Here is a 22,806-nt window from a genome sequence, read left to right as displayed (position 1 = left end):
GCAGAACGAGTGTAGCCTTAAAGGTAGGGTAGGTCAGAATTCACCTTTGGCTAAGCCCCGCCCCCCTTAGTTACTGTTGCTACCTCCGACAACTTCATCTGGGCTCTGGTTTGGTATCAACATGGCTTATGCTGTGACGGCTCTTCCTGCTGAAATTTTATCAAACTTTTATAAAGCAGCAAATAAAGTGTCCGATAGAAGTAGGCAAAAGGGGCTCAGTGTGCGTTTGAAGGCTATATTCAAGACATACCGGCGAAACGCAAGCAACAACAAGGCATCCAAATACAGGCAAAAGCATAACGGTCACAGTCAAAAAATGAACCACCGAATATCCTAATCGAGACGGAGGCTGTGACTAACAATATCAGGAGCAACACTGTTCATACAAAGCTGGGTAGGTCTCTATTCACTTCTATAATCGTTATTACAAAGCAAACGAACTACGCGAGTATAAAGTTGTAACGTTATTTATTAGCAGCGTGTGCTAGCGTATCAACAATTAGGGTAGAGAACCGAAATCATAACCTAAACAGCATAAAACTGTCTAACTAGTATAGCCTAACTTAACTTCACACACAGTAAGGATAAAAGCTAAATGTATCTTAGAGCAAAAGTGAGCTTGTTGATCTTGAGGGGTTTCGCTGACTGTGAGGACGTCCACACAGTTTAATCCAAAGACGACACTTGTCAGTATTTAACTTCGGTTTTGGGAAGGGGAAAAACGGACACCCCCTCCAACCTCTCTGGGAAACGCGTATCTCTTTTACAAATGCCCCAGGCACAACGTTTAACCATATTTTTTTATAAAACGACGACGTAATAGTCTGCCGAGACCAAAAATATGAGCCGCCTGCGTTGAAGTCAATGGAGCGCTGTGAAAAAGTGTCGGAGCCTCTGTGGGAGCTCGTTCTTGGCTGCGCTGTGATTGGTCAATCTACATTCTAGGGCGTGGCTTAGCCAAAGGCGATTTGTCTAAAAAAAACTTTTATTTGCATTTTTTTAAACTGTCTTTATATACCAATACATAATTAAAATGCAAGTACTCTGAAATAGAGAGTATAAAAAACTGAGTGACTCTAGTGTATTTAATCTTCAATAAACACAGCTCATTAATTCCATTCACTCCCGCCTAAAAACGGGTGCGCGAGTGCGCGCACGTGGGCAGAGCCAATAATAGCGGCGGTAGTCATGGCGACGGAGAGTGACAGTCGCGCAAGCCAATCACTTGTTTCGTCCCGGTAGGAATTAATGAGCTGTGTTTTTTGAAGATTAAATACACTACAGTCACTCAATTTTTATACTCTCTTTTTCAAAGTACTTACATTTTAATTATGTATTGGTATATAAAGACAGTTTAAGCCAATTTGAAAAAAAGTTCTTTAGACAATTCTTACCTACACAACCTTTAATATCTATAGACGTTTTTAAATCTGAAAACTACAAAAAGCAACGAAATTGTCTGACATCCATTAGTGCATGTTCACAGAGGAGAACAGCTGGAATACAGCGCTGGTTGTTCTCTCGAACGATACTCGACGACAACGGCGGAATCCAAAGCCGTGGGCGAGGTAATGGCTGTATTAAATTATATTAAATAATCCCGAAAAAAAAGCACAAACACGGCAGAGATGGCAAGTTCAGCAGCTGGAATTTGCTGAGGTGAAGTGACGGCTAACCGGCTAGCATTTACATCAGCGGGAATCCACCTGTCACTCAAGTGGCCACGCCCTTAATTTTGCAGAACTTTAAGGCTTAATATAATTTAAACGGATGAGTTATAAAAAAATTCACCCCGCTCACAGTTTTCATGAAGGGCAAAATTAGCTGTATAGACCAAAGCCACATAGAGAACCAGACTGTAAACATGTTTTGTTCTGCTGTAAAGTTGGGCATTTTAACATGCGGGAGATACAGATTTGACTCACTTCTGCAGCCAGCCTCAAGCGGCCAGTCGATGCATTGCCGTTTAATTCACTTCCGTGTTGGTTTCAAGAGAGAGACAGGGAGGTTGCCGCTTGGTTTGGACAGAATACGAGACAGATTTCTTTATTAAATTCATAAAAGACAAAATAATTACAGGAATACTGGATTCTAAACCTCAAAGAAATGCCACAATCAAGACCTCGAAGCAGAAATGAGGGAGAAACACTCACAAGTATAAGAGTTTCCTTGCCATTAATGCTGATAACACACACACGTCTCCTTCCATTAATAATAATGGCCGGTGCGGCGGCTGGATATACATAAACCTACCAACATCCGTCGCCATGATTTCTGTAATGACTTATCGCGAGAGGAAATAATTACAGTTAGGTCGCAAAACATCGTTAATGTAAACGCCGTCATTTCGCAATAGTTTTTTGTCGACATTTAGAAAGAATCGCAAAAGTTTTGAGAAAATCTGTAATGGAAACGCGCCTATAGACTCACTTTTATCGATATGACGTTCCAGTTTTTTTTTTAAATCCAAGAAAAAGACAGACAAATGCAAGTAACGTCTCACACATTTTATGGTGTGTAAACATTAAGCAGACATATACAGAGACCTCATATACATTAGCGACAATTACCTTCCACAGTCCGTTGAGCGATACAACAGTGCCCACTCTCAGCCACACCCACAAATGTATCCAAGGGGTGGGGCTAAGTCCAAGCCACACCCACAACTGTATCCGTGGGGTGGGGCTAAATGCAAGCCACACCCACAAGTCATCATGAAGTGTGTTGTCCCTGAAACCAAGTGCACTTGTCGGGCACCTCGACAGACTCCAGCGATGAGGACATGAGTGTTTTAGAACGAGCTAATGTGATCGCAGACACATCAGTTATAGTGTTAGACATCGAGTATGAAGGAGCATCACAGTCATTTGTTTTGTTTTTTTTAACTAAGTGCAAATGTCAGACGTCAGGGCAAATAACAAGTGCACTTGTTTTCCTTTGCAAAAAGAAGCTGAGCAGAGTTACAGTATTCGAAACAGACGTCATGCTCGGAGGACGTGAGCTTGTGTGCATCGGAAATAAACATTAAATTAAAATAAAGAATAGAGCATCGTTTTCTTCACTAAAACACGCATTCAGAGTCACTGCATACATCACACACACACACACACACACACACACACACACACACACACACACACACACACACACACACACACACACACACACACACACACACACACACGGTCATCCAGGACCCGAGGGGAGGGGCTGTGATTGGATCAAATAATATGTGACACGCCCTCATTTTCAATTGTGTCAAATTAAATCATTACAGTCTATAAATCATTATTTCAAATAAAAATGTAAACTATAGGAGGGAATCGTGGAAAATACTTCTGAATGTCTACAAAATTTTACAATTTTGGACAAATAATCAGAGCATCAGCATAATCACATCTCATCACACAACAACAGACAGTCGGGAGTGTGTGTGTGTAAATCTCACAAAAAAAATATCAAGAGAATCAAAATTACTACATTTTGCATAGTGAAAATCAAGCCTGTTTTTTTTTATTTTATACATGCACAATATTATTATTTTTATGCAAACACATTTTTGCCCCAAAAATGTACTACTGCAATCTAAAAAAAATAAAAATAATTCTCATTACTGTAATGTGGGGGAAAATAGCAATTATAATATATATTTATTATAATATAATTATATTATAACAGCACATGTACTGGCTTCAGCTTATGCAGATTGTAATAAATAAAAGCCCTTTGTGGACATATTACAGTATGAGAATTAATTTCTCATTCATGACAATGGCATTTTTTTAAGTGCATGTGCTTAAAAGTCCAAAAATGTCAATGCAATTAATCATACGAACAGAAATCCTGCGTGTTCTTTAGGCAAAATGTGAGACATGTCTTTGTAAGATTCATCCTGAAGATTGGGTTCCTGTTCAATGCACACTGCAAAACATGCTTTTCTTACTTAGTATTTGTGTCTCGTTTCCAGTCCAAATATCAAACATTTCTTAATATCGTATGGCATTTTAATACTTTAGTAAATGCATCTTGATATTAAGTCTTGTTTTCTGAGAAAATAAATCAAAATGAAGTGAGTTTATGCTTAAAACAAGAAAAATGATCTGCCAATGGAGTCAGAAAAATAATGTTGTTTCTGTTTGAATTAAGATTATTTTTATTACCCCATTGGCAGATAATTTTGCTTGTTTTATGCATAAACTGACTTAATTTTTATTTATTTCCCCAGAAAACAAGACTTAAATATCTATGTCATTTTACTCATCTAGTAAATTAATCTTAATTTAAGAATTTTTAGACATTTGGACTGGAAACAAGACAAATACTAAGTAACAAAAGCATTTTTTGCAGTACAGTTTATAAAGGGGAGATCACACACACACACACACACACACACACACTTGCCTCCACGCACATACGCACACACACACACACACACACACACACACACACACACACACACACACACACACAGCTTAATGACCTGTATCTGTATAAGGCAAAGCATAATCTCCCAACAGTAAATGCACACACACACACACACACACACACATAATTTAAAGCCGTGTTAAAATAAGCAGTAAGAGTCGTGTAGGACAATGAGTCATTTGCATAATCTTCACTGTCCCACATCTAGTGTGTGCGAGACAACCGACGACAGTACAGGAAAGCCGATATAAATATATTTATGTATAATAATCACGTGTGCGGTGCTGCCCGATCGTACAGGCATCACACACACACACACACACAGGCAGGTGGCCAGACAGATGAGATGGCATTGTGGGAAAGGTAGTTCAAGAGGCCAGTGGGACGTGAGGGTGGGCTCACTTTCTTTCTGTGTTCACAGTCCGTCTCAACCAATCGCTGATCACATGTCCGACCACAGCACGGCCTTGCTGCCCTTCTCCACGCTGGCCACGAACGCCCCCGACGGAGACCAGGACACGGCGTTTATGGCGGAGCTGCGGAGACGACAGAGAGACGGGACGGTCATCAGAGCGGTCGAGTGTGGAAGGAAACACACGATGGAAAATTAAACAATTTGTAGGTTTGCCTTGGAATGCCGTATTAACTCATATACTATGTATGAATTTGCTGCGTATGCATGTAATAATACCCAGACGCCCTGACATATTTACTAAAGTATGCAGCATTCAACCTGAACACATTGTGTGAAAGTAATAAACACTGTATCCTAGGGCTATAGGATCTATATTAGTTCCTAAAACTCAAAATCAATGGCGTTTACAGATGATGAAAAACAAAAAAAACTTCACTAAATAATATTCATAGTGTGCCTACTATCCACTAATCACACACACACGTGAGACTGTCCGTGTGAGTGTGTGTCCGCGTGTGACTGTCCGTGTGAGTGTGTCTGCGTGAGACTGTCCGTGTGAGTGTGTCTGTCTGTGTGTGTGTCCGCGTGAGACTGTCCGTGTGAGTGTGTCTGTCTGTGTGTGTGTCCGCGTGAGACTGTCCGTGTGAGTGTGTCTGTCTGTGTGTGTGTCCGCGTGAGACTGTCCGTGTGAGTGTGTCTGTCTGTGTGTGTGTGTGTATGTGTGTGTCCGCGTGAGACTGTCCGTGTGAGTGTGTCTGTCTGTGTATGTGTGTGTCCGCGTGAGACTGTCCGTGTGAGTGTGTCTGTCTGTGTGTGTGTCCGCGTGAGACTGTCCGTGTGAGTGTGTCTGTCTGTGTGTGTGTGTGTGTGTCTCCGCGTGAGACTGTCCATGTGAGTGTGTCTGTCTGTGTGTGTGTGTGTGTGTGTCTCCGTGTGAGACTGTCCGTGTGAGTGTGTCTGTCTGTGTGTGTGTGTCCGTGTGAGACTGTCCGTTTGAGTGTGTCTGTCTGTGTGTGTGTGTCCGTGTGAGACTGTCCGTCTGTGTGTGTGTGTGTGTGTGTCCGCGTGTGACTGTCCGTGTGAGTGTGTCTGTCTGTGTGTGTGTGAGTGTGTCTGTCTGTGTGAGTGTGTGTCCGCGTGAGTGTGTCTGTCTGTGTGTGTGTGTGTGTGTGTGTGTGTGTGAGTGTGTCTGTCTGTGTGAGTGTGTGTGTCCGTGTGAGTGTGTCTGTCTGTGTGTGTGTGAGTGTGAAACTGTCCGTGTGAGTGTGTCTGTCTGTGAGTGTGTGTCCGCGTGAGTGTGTCTGTCTGTGTGTGTGTGTGTGTGAGTGTGTCTGTCTGTGTGAGTGTGTGTGTCCGTGTGAGTGTGTCTGTCTGTGTGTGTCCGTGTGAGACTGTCCGTGTGAGTGTGTGTGTCCGCGTGTGACTGTCCGTGTGAGTGTGTCTGTCTGTGTGTGTCCGTTTGAGTGTCTGTCTGTCTGTGTGTGTGTCAGCGTGAGTGTGTCTGTCTGTGTGTGTGTGAGTGTGTCTGTCTGTGTGAGTGTGTGTCCGTGTGAGTGTGTCTGTCTGTGTGTGTGTGTGTGTGTGTGAGTGTGTCTGTCTGTGTGAGTGTGTGTGTCCGTGTGAGTGTGTCTGTCTGTGTGTGTGTGAGTGTGTCTGTCTGTGTGTGTGTGTCCGTGTGAGACTGTCCGTGTGAGTGTGTCTGTCTGTGTGTGTGTGTCCGTGTGAGACTGTCCGTCTGTGTGTGTGTGTGTCCGCGTGTGACTGTCCGTGTGAGTGTGTCTGTCTGTGTGTGTCCGTTTGAGTGTCTGTCTGTCTGTGTGTGTGTCCGTGTGAGTGTGTCTGTCTGTGTGTGTGTGAGTGTGTCTGTCTGTGTGAGTGTGTGTGTCCGTGTGAGTGTGTCTGTCTGTGTGTGTGTGAGTGTGTCTGTCTGTGTCTGTGTGAGTGTGTCTGTCTGTGTGAGTGTGTGTGTCCGTGTGAGTGTCTGTCTGTTTGTGTGTCCGTGTGAGAGTGTCTGTGTGTGTGTGTGTCCGTGTGAGACTGTCCATGTGAGAGTGTCTGTCTGTGTGTGTGTGTGTCCGTGTGAGTGTGTCTGTCTGTGTGTGTGTGTGTCCGTGTGAGTGTCTGTCTGTCTGTGTGTCCGTGTGTGTCCGTGTGAGTGTCTGTCTGTCTGTGTCCGTGTGAGTGTCTGTCTGTGTGTGTGTGTGTGTGTGTCCGTGTGAGACTGTCCGTGTGAGTGTGTCTGTCTGTGTGTCTGTCTGTGTGTGTGTCTGTCTGTGTGTGTCTGTCTGTCTGTCTGTGTGTGTGTGTGTCCGCGTGAGTGTGTCTGTCTGTGTGTGTGTGTGTGTGTGTGTCCGCGTGAGACTGTCCGTGTGAGTGTGTCTGTCTGTGTGTGTGTGTGTCCGCGTGAGACTGTCCGTGTGTGTCTCGTCCTGCTCACCTGTGACCCTTATCAAGAGTTTTGTCTAGTTTTCCTGTTAGAACGTTCCAGATGTACAGAACGCCGTCTGCAGAACCGGCCGCCACGTAACTTCCATCAGGACTGAAAACACACGCACTCCAGAGTTCATTCCACAGCACAATTGTAATATACAGACAATATATTATTAATGTATTCATATATAAATTAGCTAATATATTTCTGTCATAAATGTTGTATACCTAGAGTTAAAACTAATAACAACAACTTCAAATTGCAATTTGACAAAATGATTGCAAATTTCTTTCTTTTTTTTAGCATGCAGTAGTGTATATATATATATATAAAATATCATGGGGAGTTTAAGTAAACATTTTACGTCTTTAATGGTTTTAGCTTATTTATGTCAAATATTTGTCAAAAAAATCACATCTGTGTGGCTGCAATTACCCAAACCAGTCTAACTATACAGGGTTTCCTTAAGACTAATTATTAAGGGAACCCACTATCTAGTCAGTTTTGAAAATGTGAATAAACAATATGAAATCAAACTAATGCGTCTCTAACCTGAAGGTGACTCTGGTGAAGTCAGAACCGCACTTGAATCCTTGAGCACTGCAAAAACATGACAATTTTATTAGAAATTCTGATGCATTTATATACCAAACAGTAAAAAAAGGTAAATGTACAATAAATACATGTGACCCTGGAGCACAAACCCAGTCTGGAGCCGCACGGGTATATCTGTGGCAATAGCCAACTACACATTGTATGGGTCAAAATTATCCATTTTTCTTTTATGCCAAAAATCATGAGGATATTAAGATCATGTTCCATGAAGATATTTAGTAAATGTCCTACCGTAAATATATAAAACATGTATTTTTGTGAGTGAATGCAGCACAATCGTGAACATAAATGCACAACTTTAAAGGAGATTTTCTCAATGTTTACATTTTTTTGCTCCTCAGATTCCAGATTTTCAATAGTTCAATAGTAGACCAAATATTGTCCTATTATTCAGCTTTCATGTGACATCTCAATTTTAAAAAAATTGACCCATGTGACTGGTTTTGTGGTCCATATAAACTCTAGAGTGTGGCGTACCTGAAGGTCTGTCGCACTGCATTACTGCGCAGATCGATGATCTTCACCAGGTCGTCCCGAGAGCAGGTCAGGAGATCGGTCCGGTCGTGATTGAGATCCAAAGACGTAACGCGTCCCAGCAACTCCAACTCGTGCACGATACTCTCCGCTCTAAACACACACACACACACAATATTAGTGACTGAGCCACTGAACTAGACTTACAAGCTCAAATCTGAGCGCTGAGATCCAAATCACGACTCGCCTGATGTCCCAGAAACGAACTTTCTTATCGAAGTGTCCGCTCATCACACACTGCTCCGTGCAGACGATGTCGTTACAGCTCGAGCCGGCAAACACTGTCTTCATGCCTGAGGAAAACAGTCTTATTAGGGGGACATTTAAAGACCATTAAAAGCAACTAGCCATTTTTACAAGTACAATTGGTTAAGGCATAAATATATGGAAGCTTGTTTCTGCCAAGGAATGACATTTTATTTTGTTCGTCTTAAAACTGAGGAAAAACTGGCCACTGCGAAAAAACCCCCAAAAAACATTATTTGATAAGAATTTATTTCTTAAGTATTCACAATTTATTTCTTTATTTCTCAGAATCACAGCTTTATTTATGATATTGCGACTTTATTCCATAGAATCACAACTATCTTTCATGATCGCGACTTTATTACGCAGAACAGCAACTTTATTTCTGAGTATTGAGACTTTATTCCACAGAGTCACAACTATTTCTTACGATCACGACTATATTTCTCAGAACTGCAACTTTTTTCCTGAGTATTGCGACTATTTCTCAGAATGGCAGATTTATTTCTGCCTATTCAAAATGTATTTCTCAGAATCAAATTTTTTTTTATAGAGTACTGGGAGTTTCTCAGAATCGCAACGTTAATTCTGAGTAGACTTAATTTTTTTAATCGCATCTTTATTTCTGTGCATTGCGTCTTTATTTCTTAGCATAGCGAATATTTCGCAGAATTCCCAGAGTATTGTGATTTATTTCGCAGAATCGAGACTTTCTCAGAACCTCAAATATTTCTGAGTATTGCAACTATATTTTGCAGAATTGCGACTATTTATCACAATGGCGACTTTATTTCAGAATATTGCAACTTTCTCAGAATTGTGACTTTCTCAGAATTTAAACTTTATTTCTGATTATTAATACTTAATTTCTCAGGATTGCGACTTTATTTTGAAGAATTGCGACTATTTATCACAATGGCGACTTTATTTCAGAATATTGCAACTTTCTCAGAATCGCGACTATTTCTCAGAATCGTGACTATTTCTCAGTATCGCGACTATTTCTCAGTATCGCGACTATTTCTCAGAATCGTGACTATTTCTCAGTATCGTGACTTTATTTTGAAGAATTGCGACTATTTATCACAATGGCGACTTTATTTCAGAATATTGCAACTTTCTCAGAATTGTGACTTTATTTCTGATTATTGCAAGTTTCTCAGAATCGCGACTATTTCTCAGTATCGCGACTATTTCTCAGTATCGCGACTATTTCTCAGAATCGTGACTATTTCTCAGTATCGTGACTTTATTTTGAAGAATTGCGACTATTTATCACAATGGCGACTTTATTTCAGAATATTGCAACTTTCTCAGAATTGCAACTTTATTTTTCGAATTATTGCTATATTTGAGTATTGCTACTTTATTTCTCAGAATCGCGACTATTTCTCAGTAGCGTGACTATATTTCTCATAATCGTGAGATATGGACTCACAATTGTGAGGAAAAAAGTATGAATTCTGAGATAAAAAGGTCTCAATAACCGTTTTAATTGTTTCATTCCCTGGTGGAAACAAGCTTCCATTAAAAATCCCATGTTCTTCAGAGAAAATATTTATTTAGATACTTTCAATAAACCATCAACTACCATAAAATGTACATTTTTGCAACTTTTCACATTTTTGCTTTGACTGATAAAATAAACAAAATTAATTTTTATTATTTTGTTTGTCATCCAGAAGTGGACAAACAACATTGTCTGAAAATGTGTAAATCATTTTCAAGCCATCATAATTCATCATGCATAATGGCAATTAAAATAAAAGTATAACAACTAAGAGTCTCTTACAGACTTTGCTGCGTAAATCCCAGAGCTTGAGCGTTCGATCGTAACTGCCGGAGACGATCCGAGCGTTGTCGAGGAGAAACCGAGCAGATAAAACCTTCCCGCTGTGACCTGTGAGTGTGTGCTTCGGGACAAGACGATAACAGTCAATCACACAGGCATGCAAACAACTGTTCCTAATAGTAAGTGAGGCTGCATTCAGGTCTCAGTATGAGTTGTGAGATCAGCTGACCCGCCTCCTTCAGTCCTGCCCTCATATGTGTGTGTGTGTGTGTGTGTGTGTGTGTGTGTTGCTGTGGGATGTTGCTGTCAGAGTCTCTCTTGATTCTCTAAAAAAAAAAAGACTCTTATTCAGCAGAAACATCCATAATATCAGCCGCCACATCAAACCAGTGATGCACACCTCGAGCATGCTGGGAAATGAATAGGGCTGGCTGAGAGGGATGAAGGGACTGGAGGAAGACGTGGACTTCAGACCTTTTACATCACATCATTGACCTTTGAACCATCAAATAAAACCTTAGTGAACTTTAAACATTGATGTTTACTAGCAGTTCACAGTAAATCTCAGGCCATCTATGGCAGAATTTTATTTCATTTAGAAAAAAAAAGAAAGCATAACTTGCATGGATATAATGATGTCTGGACTAGAAATATTGACATCTTTAACCTTTATTGCAATAGGATTAATTTTTTTAAGAATTGTACTTGGAGTCGATTGTTTTATTTGTTATAATGCAATAAAACATGAAACATTAGGAATTATTTTTCCTGAAAAAAAAAAAAAGAGTATGTTACATAAGAAATTCATACAAAGAAATGATGAACACGATAGAACCAACGAAATATTAATAACTAATTATGTTGTAGTCAGTGTATGTTTTTTCCTGTGAGCTTTTTTTTTTTTTCATATTAAATCCAAACTTGTAGTTTGCCAAATCATTTTGTAAGATAAATACCTTAACCAAGTTTAGTGTTTTTTTTTTTCACTCATATTGAAAAAATATTTTCCTCATATTTTGATGGTTTATTTGAACTTGCAGGGTCATTAAAAACACATATCCTCTCTGGATATCACTTTTGGCCTCTATATATAAAATGTTTGATCATTTTGTATGCATAAAAAAAAACTAATAGCATCAGTAATAAAATGCATGAACAAAATGAGCAAGAACAATAAGAGGATCACAGAATCTAAGAGGTTTAATTGTCAATGTGACTTAAACCCCAGAGAAATTTACATTTACAGCTAAAAGTGTGTTTGGGCTAAAGTCCTCGTGTGTATGTGGTTAACATGAAACCTGAAGTGTGTGTGTGTGTGTGTGTGTGTGTGTGTGTGTGTGTGTGTAATGGGCAGGTTTAGGGATAGGGCAGTGTGTGTGTGTGTGTGTGTGTGTGTGTCTGTGATGGGTAGGTTTAGGGATAGGGCAGTGTGTGTGTATGTGATGGGCAGGTTTAGGGATAGGGGCAGAGTGTGTGTGTGTAATGGGCAGGTTTAGGGATAGGGGCAGAGTGTGTGTGTGATGGGTAGGTTTAGGGATAGGGCAGTGTGTGTGTGTGATGGGTAGGTTTAGGGATAGGGCAGTGTGTGTGTGTGTAATGGGCAGGTTTAGGGATAGGGCAGTGTGTGTGTGTGATGGGTAGGTTTAGGGATAGGGCAGTGTGTGTGTGTGTAATGGGCAGGTTTAGGGATAGGGCAGTGTGTGTGTGTGATGGGTAGGTTTAGGGATAGGGCAGTGTGTGTGTGTGTAATGGGCAGGTTTAGGGATAGGGCAGTGTGTGTGTGTGATGGGTAGGTTTAGGGATAGGGCAGTGTGTGTGTGTGTAATGGGCAGGTTTAGGGATAGGGCAGTGTGTGTGTGTAATGGGCAGGTTTAGGGATAGGGCAGTGTGTGTGTGTGTAATGGGCAGGTTTAGGGATAGGGGCAGTGTGTGTGTGTGTAATGGGCAGGTTTAGGGATAGGGCAGTGTGTGTGTGTGTAATGGGCAGGTTTAGGGATAGGGCAGTGTGTGTGTGTGTGTAATGGGCAGGTTTAGGGATAGGGCAGTGTGTGTGTGTGTAATGGGCAGGTTTAGGGATAGGGCAGTGTGTGTGTGTGTAATGGGCAGGTTTAGGGATAGGGCAGTGTGTGTGTGTGATGGGCAGGTTTAGGGATAGGGCAGTGTGTGTGTGTGTAATGGGCAGGTTTAGGGATAGGGCAGTGTGTGTGTGTGATGGGTAGGTTTAGGGATAGGGCAGTGTGTGTGTGTGTAATGGGCAGGTTTAGGGATAGGGCAGTGTGTGTGTGTGATGGGTAGGTTTAGGGATAGGGCAGTGTGTGTGTGTGTAATGGGCAGGTTTAGGGATAGGGCAGTGTGTGTGTGTGATGGGTAGGTTTAGGGATAGGGCAGTGTGTGTGTGTAATGGGCAGGTTTAGGGATAGGGCAGTGTGTGTGTGTAATGGGCAGGTTTAGGGATAGGGCAGTGTGTGTGTGTGTAATGGGCAGGTTTAGGGATAGGGCAGTGTGTGTGTGTGATGGGCAGGTTTAGGGATAGGGCAGTGTGTGTGTGTGTAATGGGCAGGTTTAGGGATAGGGCAGTGTGTGTGTGTGATGGGTAGGTTTAGGGATAGGGCAGTGTGTGTGTGTGTAATGGGCAGGTTTAGGGATAGGGCAGTGTGTGTGTGTGATGGGTAGGTTTAGGGATAGGGCAGTGTGTGTGTGTGTAATGGGCAGGTTTAGGGATAGGGCAGTGTGTGTGTGTGATGGGTAGGTTTAGGGATAGGGCAGTGTGTGTGTGTGTAATGGGCAGGTTTAGGGATAGGGCAGTGTGTGTGTGTAATGGGCAGGTTTAGGGATAGGGCAGTGTGTGTGTGTGTAATGGGCAGGTTTAGGGATAGGGCAGTGTGTGTGTGTGATGGGTAGGTTTAGGGATAGGGCAGTGTGTGTGTGTAATGGGCAGGTTTAGGGATAGGGCAGTGTGTGTGTGTAATGGGCAGGTTTAGGGATAGGGCAGTGTGTGTGTGTAATGGGCAGGTTTAGGGATAGGGCAGTGTGTGTGTGTAATGGGCAGGTTTAGGGATAGGGGCAGTGTGTGTGTGTGTAATGGGCAGGTTTAGGGATAGGGCAGTGTGTGTGTGTGTAATGGGCAGGTTTAGGGATAGGGCAGTGTGTGTGTGTGTGTAATGGGCAGGTTTAGGGATAGGGCAGTGTGTGTGTGTGTAATGGGCAGGTTTAGGGATAGGGCAGTGTGTGTGTGTAATGGGCAGGTTTAGGGATAGGGCAGTGTGTGTGTGTGTAATGGGCAGGTTTAGGGATAGGGCAGTGTGTGTGTGTGATGGGTAGGTTTAGGGATAGGGCAGTGTGTGTGTGTGTGATGGGTAGGTTTAGGGATAGGGCAGTGTGTGTGTGTGATGGGTAGGTTTAGGGATAGGGCAGTGTGTGTGTGTGTAATGGGCAGGTTTAGGGATAGGGCAGTGTGTGTGTGTAATGGGCAGGTTTAGGGATAGGGCAGTGTGTGTGTGTGTAATGGGCAGGTTTAGGGATAGGGCAGTGTGTGTGTGTGATGGGTAGGTTTAGGGATAGGGCAGTGTGTGTGTGTGTGTAATGGGCAGGTTTAGGGATAGGGCAGTGTGTGTGTGTGTAATGGGCAGGTTTAGGGATAGGGCAGTGTGTGTGTGTGATGGGCAGGTTTAGGGATAGGGCAGTGTGTGTGTGTAATGGGCAGGTTTAGGGATAGGGCAGTGTGTGTGTGTGATGGGTAGGTTTAGGGATAGGGGCAGAGTGTGTGTGTGTGTAATGGGCAGGTTTAGGGATAGGGCAGTGTGTGTGTGTGATGGGTAGGTTTAGGGATAGGGCAGTGTGTGTGTGTGATGGGTAGGTTTAGGGATAGGGCAGTGTGTGTGTGTGTAATGGGCAGGTTTAGGGATAGGGCAGTGTGTGTGTGTAATGGGCAGGTTTAGGGATAGGGCAGTGTGTGTGTGTGATGGGTAGGTTTAGGGATAGGGCAGTGTGTGTGTGTGATGGGCAGGTTTAGGGATAGGGCAGTGTGTGTGTGTGATGGGTAGGTTTAGGGATAGGGGCAGTGTGTGTGTGTGTGTGTGTTGAGTAGGTTTAGGGATAGGGCAGTGTGTGTGTGTGATGGGTAGGTTTAGGGATAGGGGCAGAGTGTGTGTGTGTGTAATGGGCAGGTTTAGGGATAGGGCAGTGTGTGTGTGTGATGGGTAGGTTTAGGGATAGGGCAGTGTGTGTGTGTGATGGGTAGGTTTAGGGATAGGGCAGTGTGTGTGTGTGTAATGGGCAGGTTTAGGGATAGGGCAGTGTGTGTGTGTAATGGGCAGGTTTAGGGATAGGGCAGAGTGTGTGTGTGATGGGTAGGTTTAGGGATAGGGCAGTGTGTGTGTGTGATGGGTAGGTTTAGGGATAGGGCAGTGTGTGTGTGTGATGGGTAGGTTTAGGGATAGGGCAGTGTGTGTGTGTGTAATGGGCAGGTTTAGGGATAGGGCAGTGTGTGTGTGTAATGGGCAGGTTTAGGGATAGGGCAGTGTGTGTGTGTGATGGGTAGGTTTAGGGATAGGGCAGTGTGTGTGTGTGATGGGCAGGTTTAGGGATAGGGCAGTGTGTGTGTGTGATGGGTAGGTTTAGGGATAGGGGCAGTGTGTGTGTGTGTGTGTGTTGAGTAGGTTTAGGGATGGGGCAGTGTGTGTGTGTGTGTGTTGGGTAGGTTTAGGGATAGGGATGAGGCAGTGTGTGTGTGTGTGTGTTGGGTAGGTTTAGGGATAGGGATGGGGCAGTGTGTGCGTGTGTGTGTGATAGGTAGGTTTAGGGATGGGGCAGTGTGTGTGTGTGTGTGTGTGTTGGGTAGGTTTAGGGATAGGGATGAGGCAGTGTGTGTGTGTGTGTGTGATGGGTAGGTTTAGGGATGGGGCAGTGTGTGTGTGTGTGTGTGTGTGTGATGGGTAGGTTTAGGGATGGGGCAGTGTGTGTGTGTGTGTGTGTGTGTGTTGGGTAGGTTTAGGGATAGGGATGAGGCAGTGTGTGTGTGTTGGGTAGGTTTAGGGATAGGGATAGGGATGGGGCAGTGTGTGTGTGTGTGTGTGTGTGATGGGTAGGTTTAGGGATGGGGCAGTGTGTGTGTGTGTTGGGTAGGTTTAGGGATAGGGATAGGGATGAGGCAGTGTGTGTGTGTGTGTGTGTGATGGGTAGGTTTAGGGATGGGGCAGTGTGTGTGTGTGTGTGTGTGTGTGTGTGTGATGGGTAGGTTTAGGGATGGGGCAGTGTGTGTGTGTGTGTGTGATGGGTAGGTTTAGGGATGGGGCAGTGTGTGTGTGTGTGTGATGGGTAGGTTTAGGGATGGGGCAGTGTGTGTGTGTGTGTGTGTGTGTGTGTGTGATGGGTAGGTTTAGGGATGGGGCAGTGTGTGTGTGTGTGTGTGTGATGGGTAGGTTTAGGGATGGGGCAGTGTGTGTGTGTGTGTGTGATGGGTAGGTTTAGGGATGGGGCAGTGTGTGTGTGTGTGTGTGTGTGTGATGGGTAGGTTTAGGGATGGGGCAGTGTGTGTGTGTGTGTGTGTGTGATGGGTAGGTTTAGGGATGGGGCAGTGTGTGTGTGTGTGTGTGTGTGATGGGTAGGTTTAGGGATGGGGCAGTGTGTGTGTGTGTGTGTGTGTGATGGGTAGGTTTAGGGATGGGGCAGTGTGTGTGTGTGTGTGTGATGGGTAGGTTTAGGGATGGGGCAGTGTGTGTGTGTGTGTGTGATGGGTAGGTTTAGGGATGGGGCAGTGTGTGTGTGTGTGTGTGATGGGTAGGTTTAGGGATGGGGCAGTGTAAGGGGACAGAATATACAGTTTGTGCAGTATAAAAACCATTACGCTTATGGAATGTCCTCAGAAGGATAGGAAAACAAACAGTGTGTGTGTGTGTGTGTGTGTGTGTAATCCTCACCCGCAGTCTCAAGTCGTCAACAGTCCAGATTCTGCTGGCGAAGTCGTTAGAAGCGGCCAGTAAATACGTTCCCTGCGAAACACAACACACTTAGTCACTGCAGCAAAACACACTTCAGCCTTGCAGCGTTCAGATGTGCATCGTGTTATATGGGTAGACCAATGAAATTAAGATCTTATGGACGTAATTGCGTTTTTTTAGTCCATCAGCTCTGAAGTCATCCTCAGATAACTAAATAAAAGGATCATGTGCAGTTAAATGGATTCATATCCATATAGTGACCTCAATGGGGTCCAACGGCTGAATGTCCAGATGTGAGTCTCAGTGCAGCTTTAAAGTCTCGACACGATCCACAGCCGAGGAATAAGAGTCTCATCTAGACAAACCAGTGGACATTTTATTTTAAAAATATATATATTTTAATACTTTTTAACCACAAATGCTGGTCTAAAATGTCGGCTGGTTTGTCTAGATGAGACTCTTATTCCTCGGATGTGGATCGTGTCGAGACTTTAAAGCTGCACTGAGACTCACATCTGGACCTTCAGCCGTTGGACCATTGAGGTCACTATAGAGAGCCTAAGTCCCGCCCCTTCGCTTCCGGCTCATGGGACCTTATTTTAGAAAAAAATATGTATGGTAGTCAATGGCGAGAGACAACCGTCTGAACTGTGCCCTGAATTACACATATGTGATGCGATCTGGGAAAACCCACCACATGGTAAAATTTGACATATTACAGGTTTTGATACCATATTAAAGCTGTTTTCAAGCCCTTTCCAAATCTGTTTTTATTTATTTTATTGTTTGTCTGTAACAAAAGTTATGGTCATCTGAAATCGGCTGATCGCTATGATTTTCAGAAACGGAATTTTGAGAAAAACTGATTTTATAAAACTGTCCCGTCCTTCTAGCGGGACGACTGGTGCTCTTTTTTTTATTACCTTTTTTTCATATTACATATTTTAGTAATGAACATAGATTAGGTATCATTCGAAAACTTATAAACTCAAAATTCATCCTGTGAAAACCGTTTTGAAATTGGACGATTGAGAGGCGAGCAAGATCTTTTAAGCGAGCAGGTACTTCAGACTCCATGTTCTCTTGTGCTCTGCTCCGCATCACACAATAACGTTGGATATTAAATAAATAAATAAAAACTTGCGTGCCGTTGTAGTTTACACAGGACTGGCGGGACCTTTCTGGTATGTGGTTTATTTTGATAGGTGAACCGTCTTTGTAGTGTTAAGAGAAGGAGAGCTGTGCGCGATTAAGTCTTTTCAGCTTGCCACTATAAATCGCCATTTTTCTGCACTAAACTAGCGAATTTTCCTAAGATATATTCAGAGATGATAGACAAGATGTTATAGAATAATAATTTAATGAAAACCCAATTTTGACAAAAAACTGACATTCAATCTATTTTTAGACCTTACTGAAAACGTGCCAGCGCGACATCCGACGGGTTTTCCCAGATCGCATCACATATGGAGAAACCTTAATTTATTTTCCACTGAAGAAAGAAAGACGTGAACATCTTGGATGACGTGAGGGAGAGTAAATTATCAGGAAATTTGAATCCTGAAGTGAACAACTTCATTTAATGTTTTTGGTGTGAACGGGCCTTAACTCACCGCACTATCGAACTCTATACTGGTGATTCCAGCATTACTGCCCGTCAGCGCACCTTTGGGTTCACATCGGCCTGTTGAAGCAAACACAACAAAGCTTTAAAAACCCCACACACACACACACTCAAAACTGAACATCTACATGCATCTGTGTTTCAGGAGGAAGCAGAAATTCAGCAGTTGCTTCACTAAACCTTGTGAAACTGAACTGGCAAAATTTCCTCTTTGAAACGACTGACGGTCTCAGCTTGAAAACTTGAGATCATGAGCCCGTCAAACGCTCTCCTCGAGTCCCGGCCCTCCTGCGTGTCGAGTTTCTGTCGGACGCTGCCGTCGACGTCTCATTATTATTCTCCACTCTAAGACGATAAACTCAGCAGAAACGTCCATAATATCAGCCGCCACCTTTGACCAGCGATGCACAGCTAGAGCATGCTGGGAAGGATATTAAGAGTGGCGAATGGGAGGGACGAAGGGACTGCGAGGAGGGCAAGGCTTCGGACCTTTTACATCTCATCACTGACCTTTGAACTCTAGTAAAACTGTGAATGATAATAATAACACGCGTGTACAGTACCGGATACGACCTCCCAGAGTTTCACTCTGCGATCCATTCCTCCCGTGGCGAGCAGACGGGAACCGGGACTAAACCTCACGGCGTTCACTTCCCCATCATGGGCGTCCTACACACACACACACACACACACACACATTCAGTTTTAATTCAATTCATGTGTATTTGTAAAGCGCTTTTCACAATATACACCATTTCAAAGCAGCTTTACAGAAAGTGCATGAGTCCACATTACAGTTTAGAGTCGGTTATCAGAGGAAACTGGAAAAATGAGAATATGGTTCATTTAAAATTTCATTTATTTCAGTAATTCAACTTAAAAGGTGAAACTAATATATTATATGGACTCATTACATGCAAAGTGAGATATTTCAAGCCTTTATTTGTTATAATTGTGATGATTATGGCTTACAGATTATGAAAACCTTTTCACAATATTCTAATTTTGAATTTGGGGTTTTCATAATCTGTAATGAGTCTATATAATATATTAGTTTCACCTTTTAAGTTGAATTACTGAAATAAATTAACTTTTGCAGCATATTCTCATTTTTCGGTTTTACTTTTATGATACATTCTTTACACACATATATATACACACACACACACACACACACACACACACACACACACACACACACACACACACACACACTCACACTCACACTCACACTCAAGGGAGCAAAAATCAGTTTGAATAAGGAAAGCGATATCTTTGTCATAGTGCTGCACTTTATTTGTACCATTTTGTTGTATTATTTGTATTTATTTATCTATTTACCTTTTGATCATTTGAAAGATAATTAAGATATTGTTTGATAAGTGATATTTCTGATTGTTGACCTTGAAAACCCAAAAAGTAGTGCTTGAAAAGTAATTTATTATTATTTCGGAATAATATTTGGTCCCAAATATGTATAAATGTCACTGTATGAAGACTTTTTAGGCATAATATGTCACAGTTTACTTTATCTTGCTCTCCTCACTTACATACATGAACTATAGTGTCCTGCACACACTAGTAAACTATATAAAAAATTATATCTGGTGTCTGAATACTTTTTGGTTTGACTGTAGTGTGTATATATACAAATCACAGTTAGCTAAAAATTTATTAATTTAAACAATGTCATAATTTAAGGCAGAAACAAGTAATGAATGTTATGAATATGTTAAATTATAATGGCATATAGACACATTGAAGAAAATCAATCAAGAAAGGTTCTACTTTTAATATATATATATATTTCAAAGTAAATAAGCAAATACACATGGTTTTCTTGTATGTTTTGAAAGGTCTCAGCTTGAAAACTTGAGATCATGCACCAGTTTAACGTCCTCCTCCCATCCTTCCCTCCTGCATGCTGTGTGTCTGTCGGACGCTGCCGTCGACGTCTCACTCGACTCTCTAAAAGACTCGTATTCAGCAAGAACGTCCATAATATATATCAGCCGCCACCTCAAACCAGCGATGCACAACTAGAGCATGCTGGGAAAATCAAGAGGGGCTGCTGGGAGGGGGCAGGACTGGAAGGAGACCTGGATATCAGACCTTTTACAAATCACATCATCGACCTTTGAACGTTTTTTTTCTAACTTTGGATTTATTATTTGTGAGCCCGGACCACAAAACCAGTCACATGAGTCAATTTCTTTTAAATTGAGATTTATATTTAGCTGATGAATAAATAATATTTCCATTGATGTGTGGTTTGTTAGGATAGGACAATATTTGGTCGAGACACAACTATTGAAAATCTGGAATCTGAGGAGCAAAAAAATGTAAACATTGAGAAAATCTCCTTTAAAGTTGTGCATTTATGTTCACGATTGTGCTGCATTCACTCACAAAAATACATGTTTTATATATTTACGGTAGGACATTTACTAAATATCTTCATGGAACATGATCTTAATATCCTCATGATTTTTGGCATAAAAGAAAAATTTATAATTTTGACCCGTACAATGTATAGTTGCTATTGCCACAGATATACCCGTGCGGCTCCAGACTGGGTTTGTGCTCCAGATTTTAGTTTTGTCCACAGTAACCTCAAGAGAATGAGTATGCATGAAAGTGTCACTCACGAAGATGTGCAGCGCAGTGGAGGGAACTCGGACATCAGCGCACGCCGACTGCGCTTCTGCAGCTTCAGGAGACGAGCCGAACGAGTTCACAGAGCGACGTCTTCTGTGGGAAATAAAGTGTGTGTGTGTGTGTGTGTCACACAATGGACTCAACTCATAACCTTCTTACAAAACATGTCATCGTCAAATCACATTTATATAGCGCTTTTTACAATACAGAGTGTTTCAAAGCAGCTTTAAAGTGATAACAGGAAAATAATGCAACAAAGTTTGTTTCCAGAAGAAAATAACGTCACAGTCCAACTTAAGTTCAGTGATGGCTCATTTTGTTGTAAAAAAGTTATTAATTTATTTAATTTATATAAAGGTGTAACTGGAAAAATTAGAATATGGTGCAAAAGTTCATTTATTTCAGTAATTCAACTTAAAAGGTGAAACTAATATATTATATAGACTCATTACATGCAAAGTGAGATATTTCAAGCCTTTATTTGTTATAATTGTGATGATTATGGCTTACAGCTTATGAACACCTTTTCATAATATTATAATTTTGAATTTGGGGTTTTCATAATCTGCCATAATCATCACAATTATAACAAATAAAGGCTTGAAATATCTCACTTTGCATGTAATGAGTCTATATAATATATTAGTTTCACCTTTTAAGTTGAATTACTGAAATAAATGAACTTTTGCACCATATTCTCATTTTTTGTGCCAATAGCAAGAAAGACGACTGAAAAAAGGCGACAGGACTCCATCATAAAGACGCTGGTTCAGGGACTGACGCGTTTACAGTCGCGTGACTGAGTGATTTTTAGCATGGCAACATTTGAGGTCAGATGTAAAACATCGTCTCTGCGACGCACAAACAAAACTCTGATGCAAAGACGACTCAAACCTGTGCACACACATTTGGGTGGGTGACAAAAAAAAAAGTTTAAAATAATTAAATATGCACAAAAATATGCTTATCTATCTATATTTAAAATATAAATGATCAATAGTGATATGTATATATATACATACATTTTAAATAATGTTTAAAAAAGAGAACTTTTATTTGAGAACTCGTGCAAAATGCAATTTTAAAAAACATTTCAAATAAAAAATGTTTTAATGATAATCGTGTATTAATACACCAAAATATGTTTGTCTGTAATTGTCTGAAATTTTATGTGATTTGAGAAATGAAAAGACTAAAGACCAAAACAATTACAATATTGCAATTTGCATAATGTAACATTTTTGTCTTTAGTCTTTTTTTTATTTATTAAATCACAATATCAGGTTTAATTGTGCATTTTTCCAGTATTCGTATGGCAATGAAAGCTCAGAGCAAAGAAATGTTTTATTTTGTAAAAAAGAAAGAAAGAAATCAGCTCATTTAACTGATGCAAGTTGCGATTTTTTATATATATTATATATATATATATATATATATATATATATATATATATATATATATATATATATATATATATATATATTAGTGTTTGTGAATAATTTTATAAGGTGATTTATTTTTTCAATTGAGCTTTTAAACCATTACTGGAAAAATGCACAATTAAACCTGATATTATTTGATCATTCCTGAGGTCATTTACTCAGTGAATACGATCAATTCTCTCAGTATTTTTAATGAAACTGAAATTTCGTGGTTTAAACCTGAAAATCACCCACCCAGCCAAAACTCACACACACACACACACACACACACACACACACACACACACACACACACACACACACACACACAGAGCAAACAAGAGACCTGCAAAGGTCACAGATATATCCAAAAGGAGAGGTTCCACGCATGAAAAACACCACAGCAGTTACCCACAATCCCGTTCACAGGAATATACTTCCTTTAGCATGCTTCTGAGTTTACGAGAGAATCACTCTCACACACACACTCACACACACACACACACACACACACCACACTGTGCATCACCTGGAGTCAGACGGGACGAAACCAGGTTGGACAGAATCAGACAAGCTGCAGACACAGAGAGAGTGTAGAATGAGACACACACACACACACACACACACACACACACACACACACACACACACACACACACACAGAGAGACAGACAGACACACACACACACACAGAGACACAGACACA

The 22,806-nt window shown here is 41.5% G+C and overlaps 1 protein-coding gene across 4 annotated transcripts in view; it reads right to left on the bottom strand.

The window, feature by feature from the left end:
- Nucleotides 1-4,547: 4,547 nt before the first annotated feature.
- Nucleotides 4,548-22,806, bottom strand: part of atg16l1 (ATG16 autophagy related 16-like 1) — a 30,155-nt gene continuing 11,896 nt past the window's right edge. The window contains exons 10-20 of one of the 4 annotated variants that reach the window (XM_079609114.1): nt 22,630-22,674; nt 20,670-20,772; nt 18,585-18,690; nt 18,011-18,081; nt 16,377-16,448; nt 10,459-10,579; nt 8,608-8,713; nt 8,364-8,513; nt 7,824-7,871; nt 7,278-7,379; nt 4,667-4,961 (exon numbers count right to left, since the gene is read on the bottom strand). In XM_079609114.1, the coding sequence (XP_079465240.1) occupies nt 4,868-4,961; nt 7,278-7,379; nt 7,824-7,871; nt 8,364-8,513; nt 8,608-8,713; nt 10,459-10,579; nt 16,377-16,448; nt 18,011-18,081; nt 18,585-18,690; nt 20,670-20,772; nt 22,630-22,674 (1,018 nt within the window). In that variant the 3' untranslated portion in view covers nt 4,667-4,867. Of the gene's footprint in view, nt 4,962-7,277; nt 7,380-7,823; nt 7,872-8,363; nt 8,514-8,607; nt 8,714-10,458; nt 10,580-16,376; nt 16,449-18,010; nt 18,082-18,584; nt 18,691-20,669; nt 20,773-22,629; nt 22,675-22,806 lie in introns of all 4 variants that reach the window. The other 3 variants (XM_079609115.1, XM_079609116.1, XM_079609117.1) reach the window with 3 other exon arrangements.

Source organism: Phoxinus phoxinus, assembly GCF_949152265.1.
Source record: "Phoxinus phoxinus genome assembly, chromosome: 4".
NCBI classification, from domain to species: domain Eukaryota; kingdom Metazoa; phylum Chordata; class Actinopteri; order Cypriniformes; family Leuciscidae; genus Phoxinus; species Phoxinus phoxinus.
The sequence above is the reverse complement of the archived record's forward strand: the minus strand, read 5'-3'. Positions and strand labels throughout refer to the sequence as shown.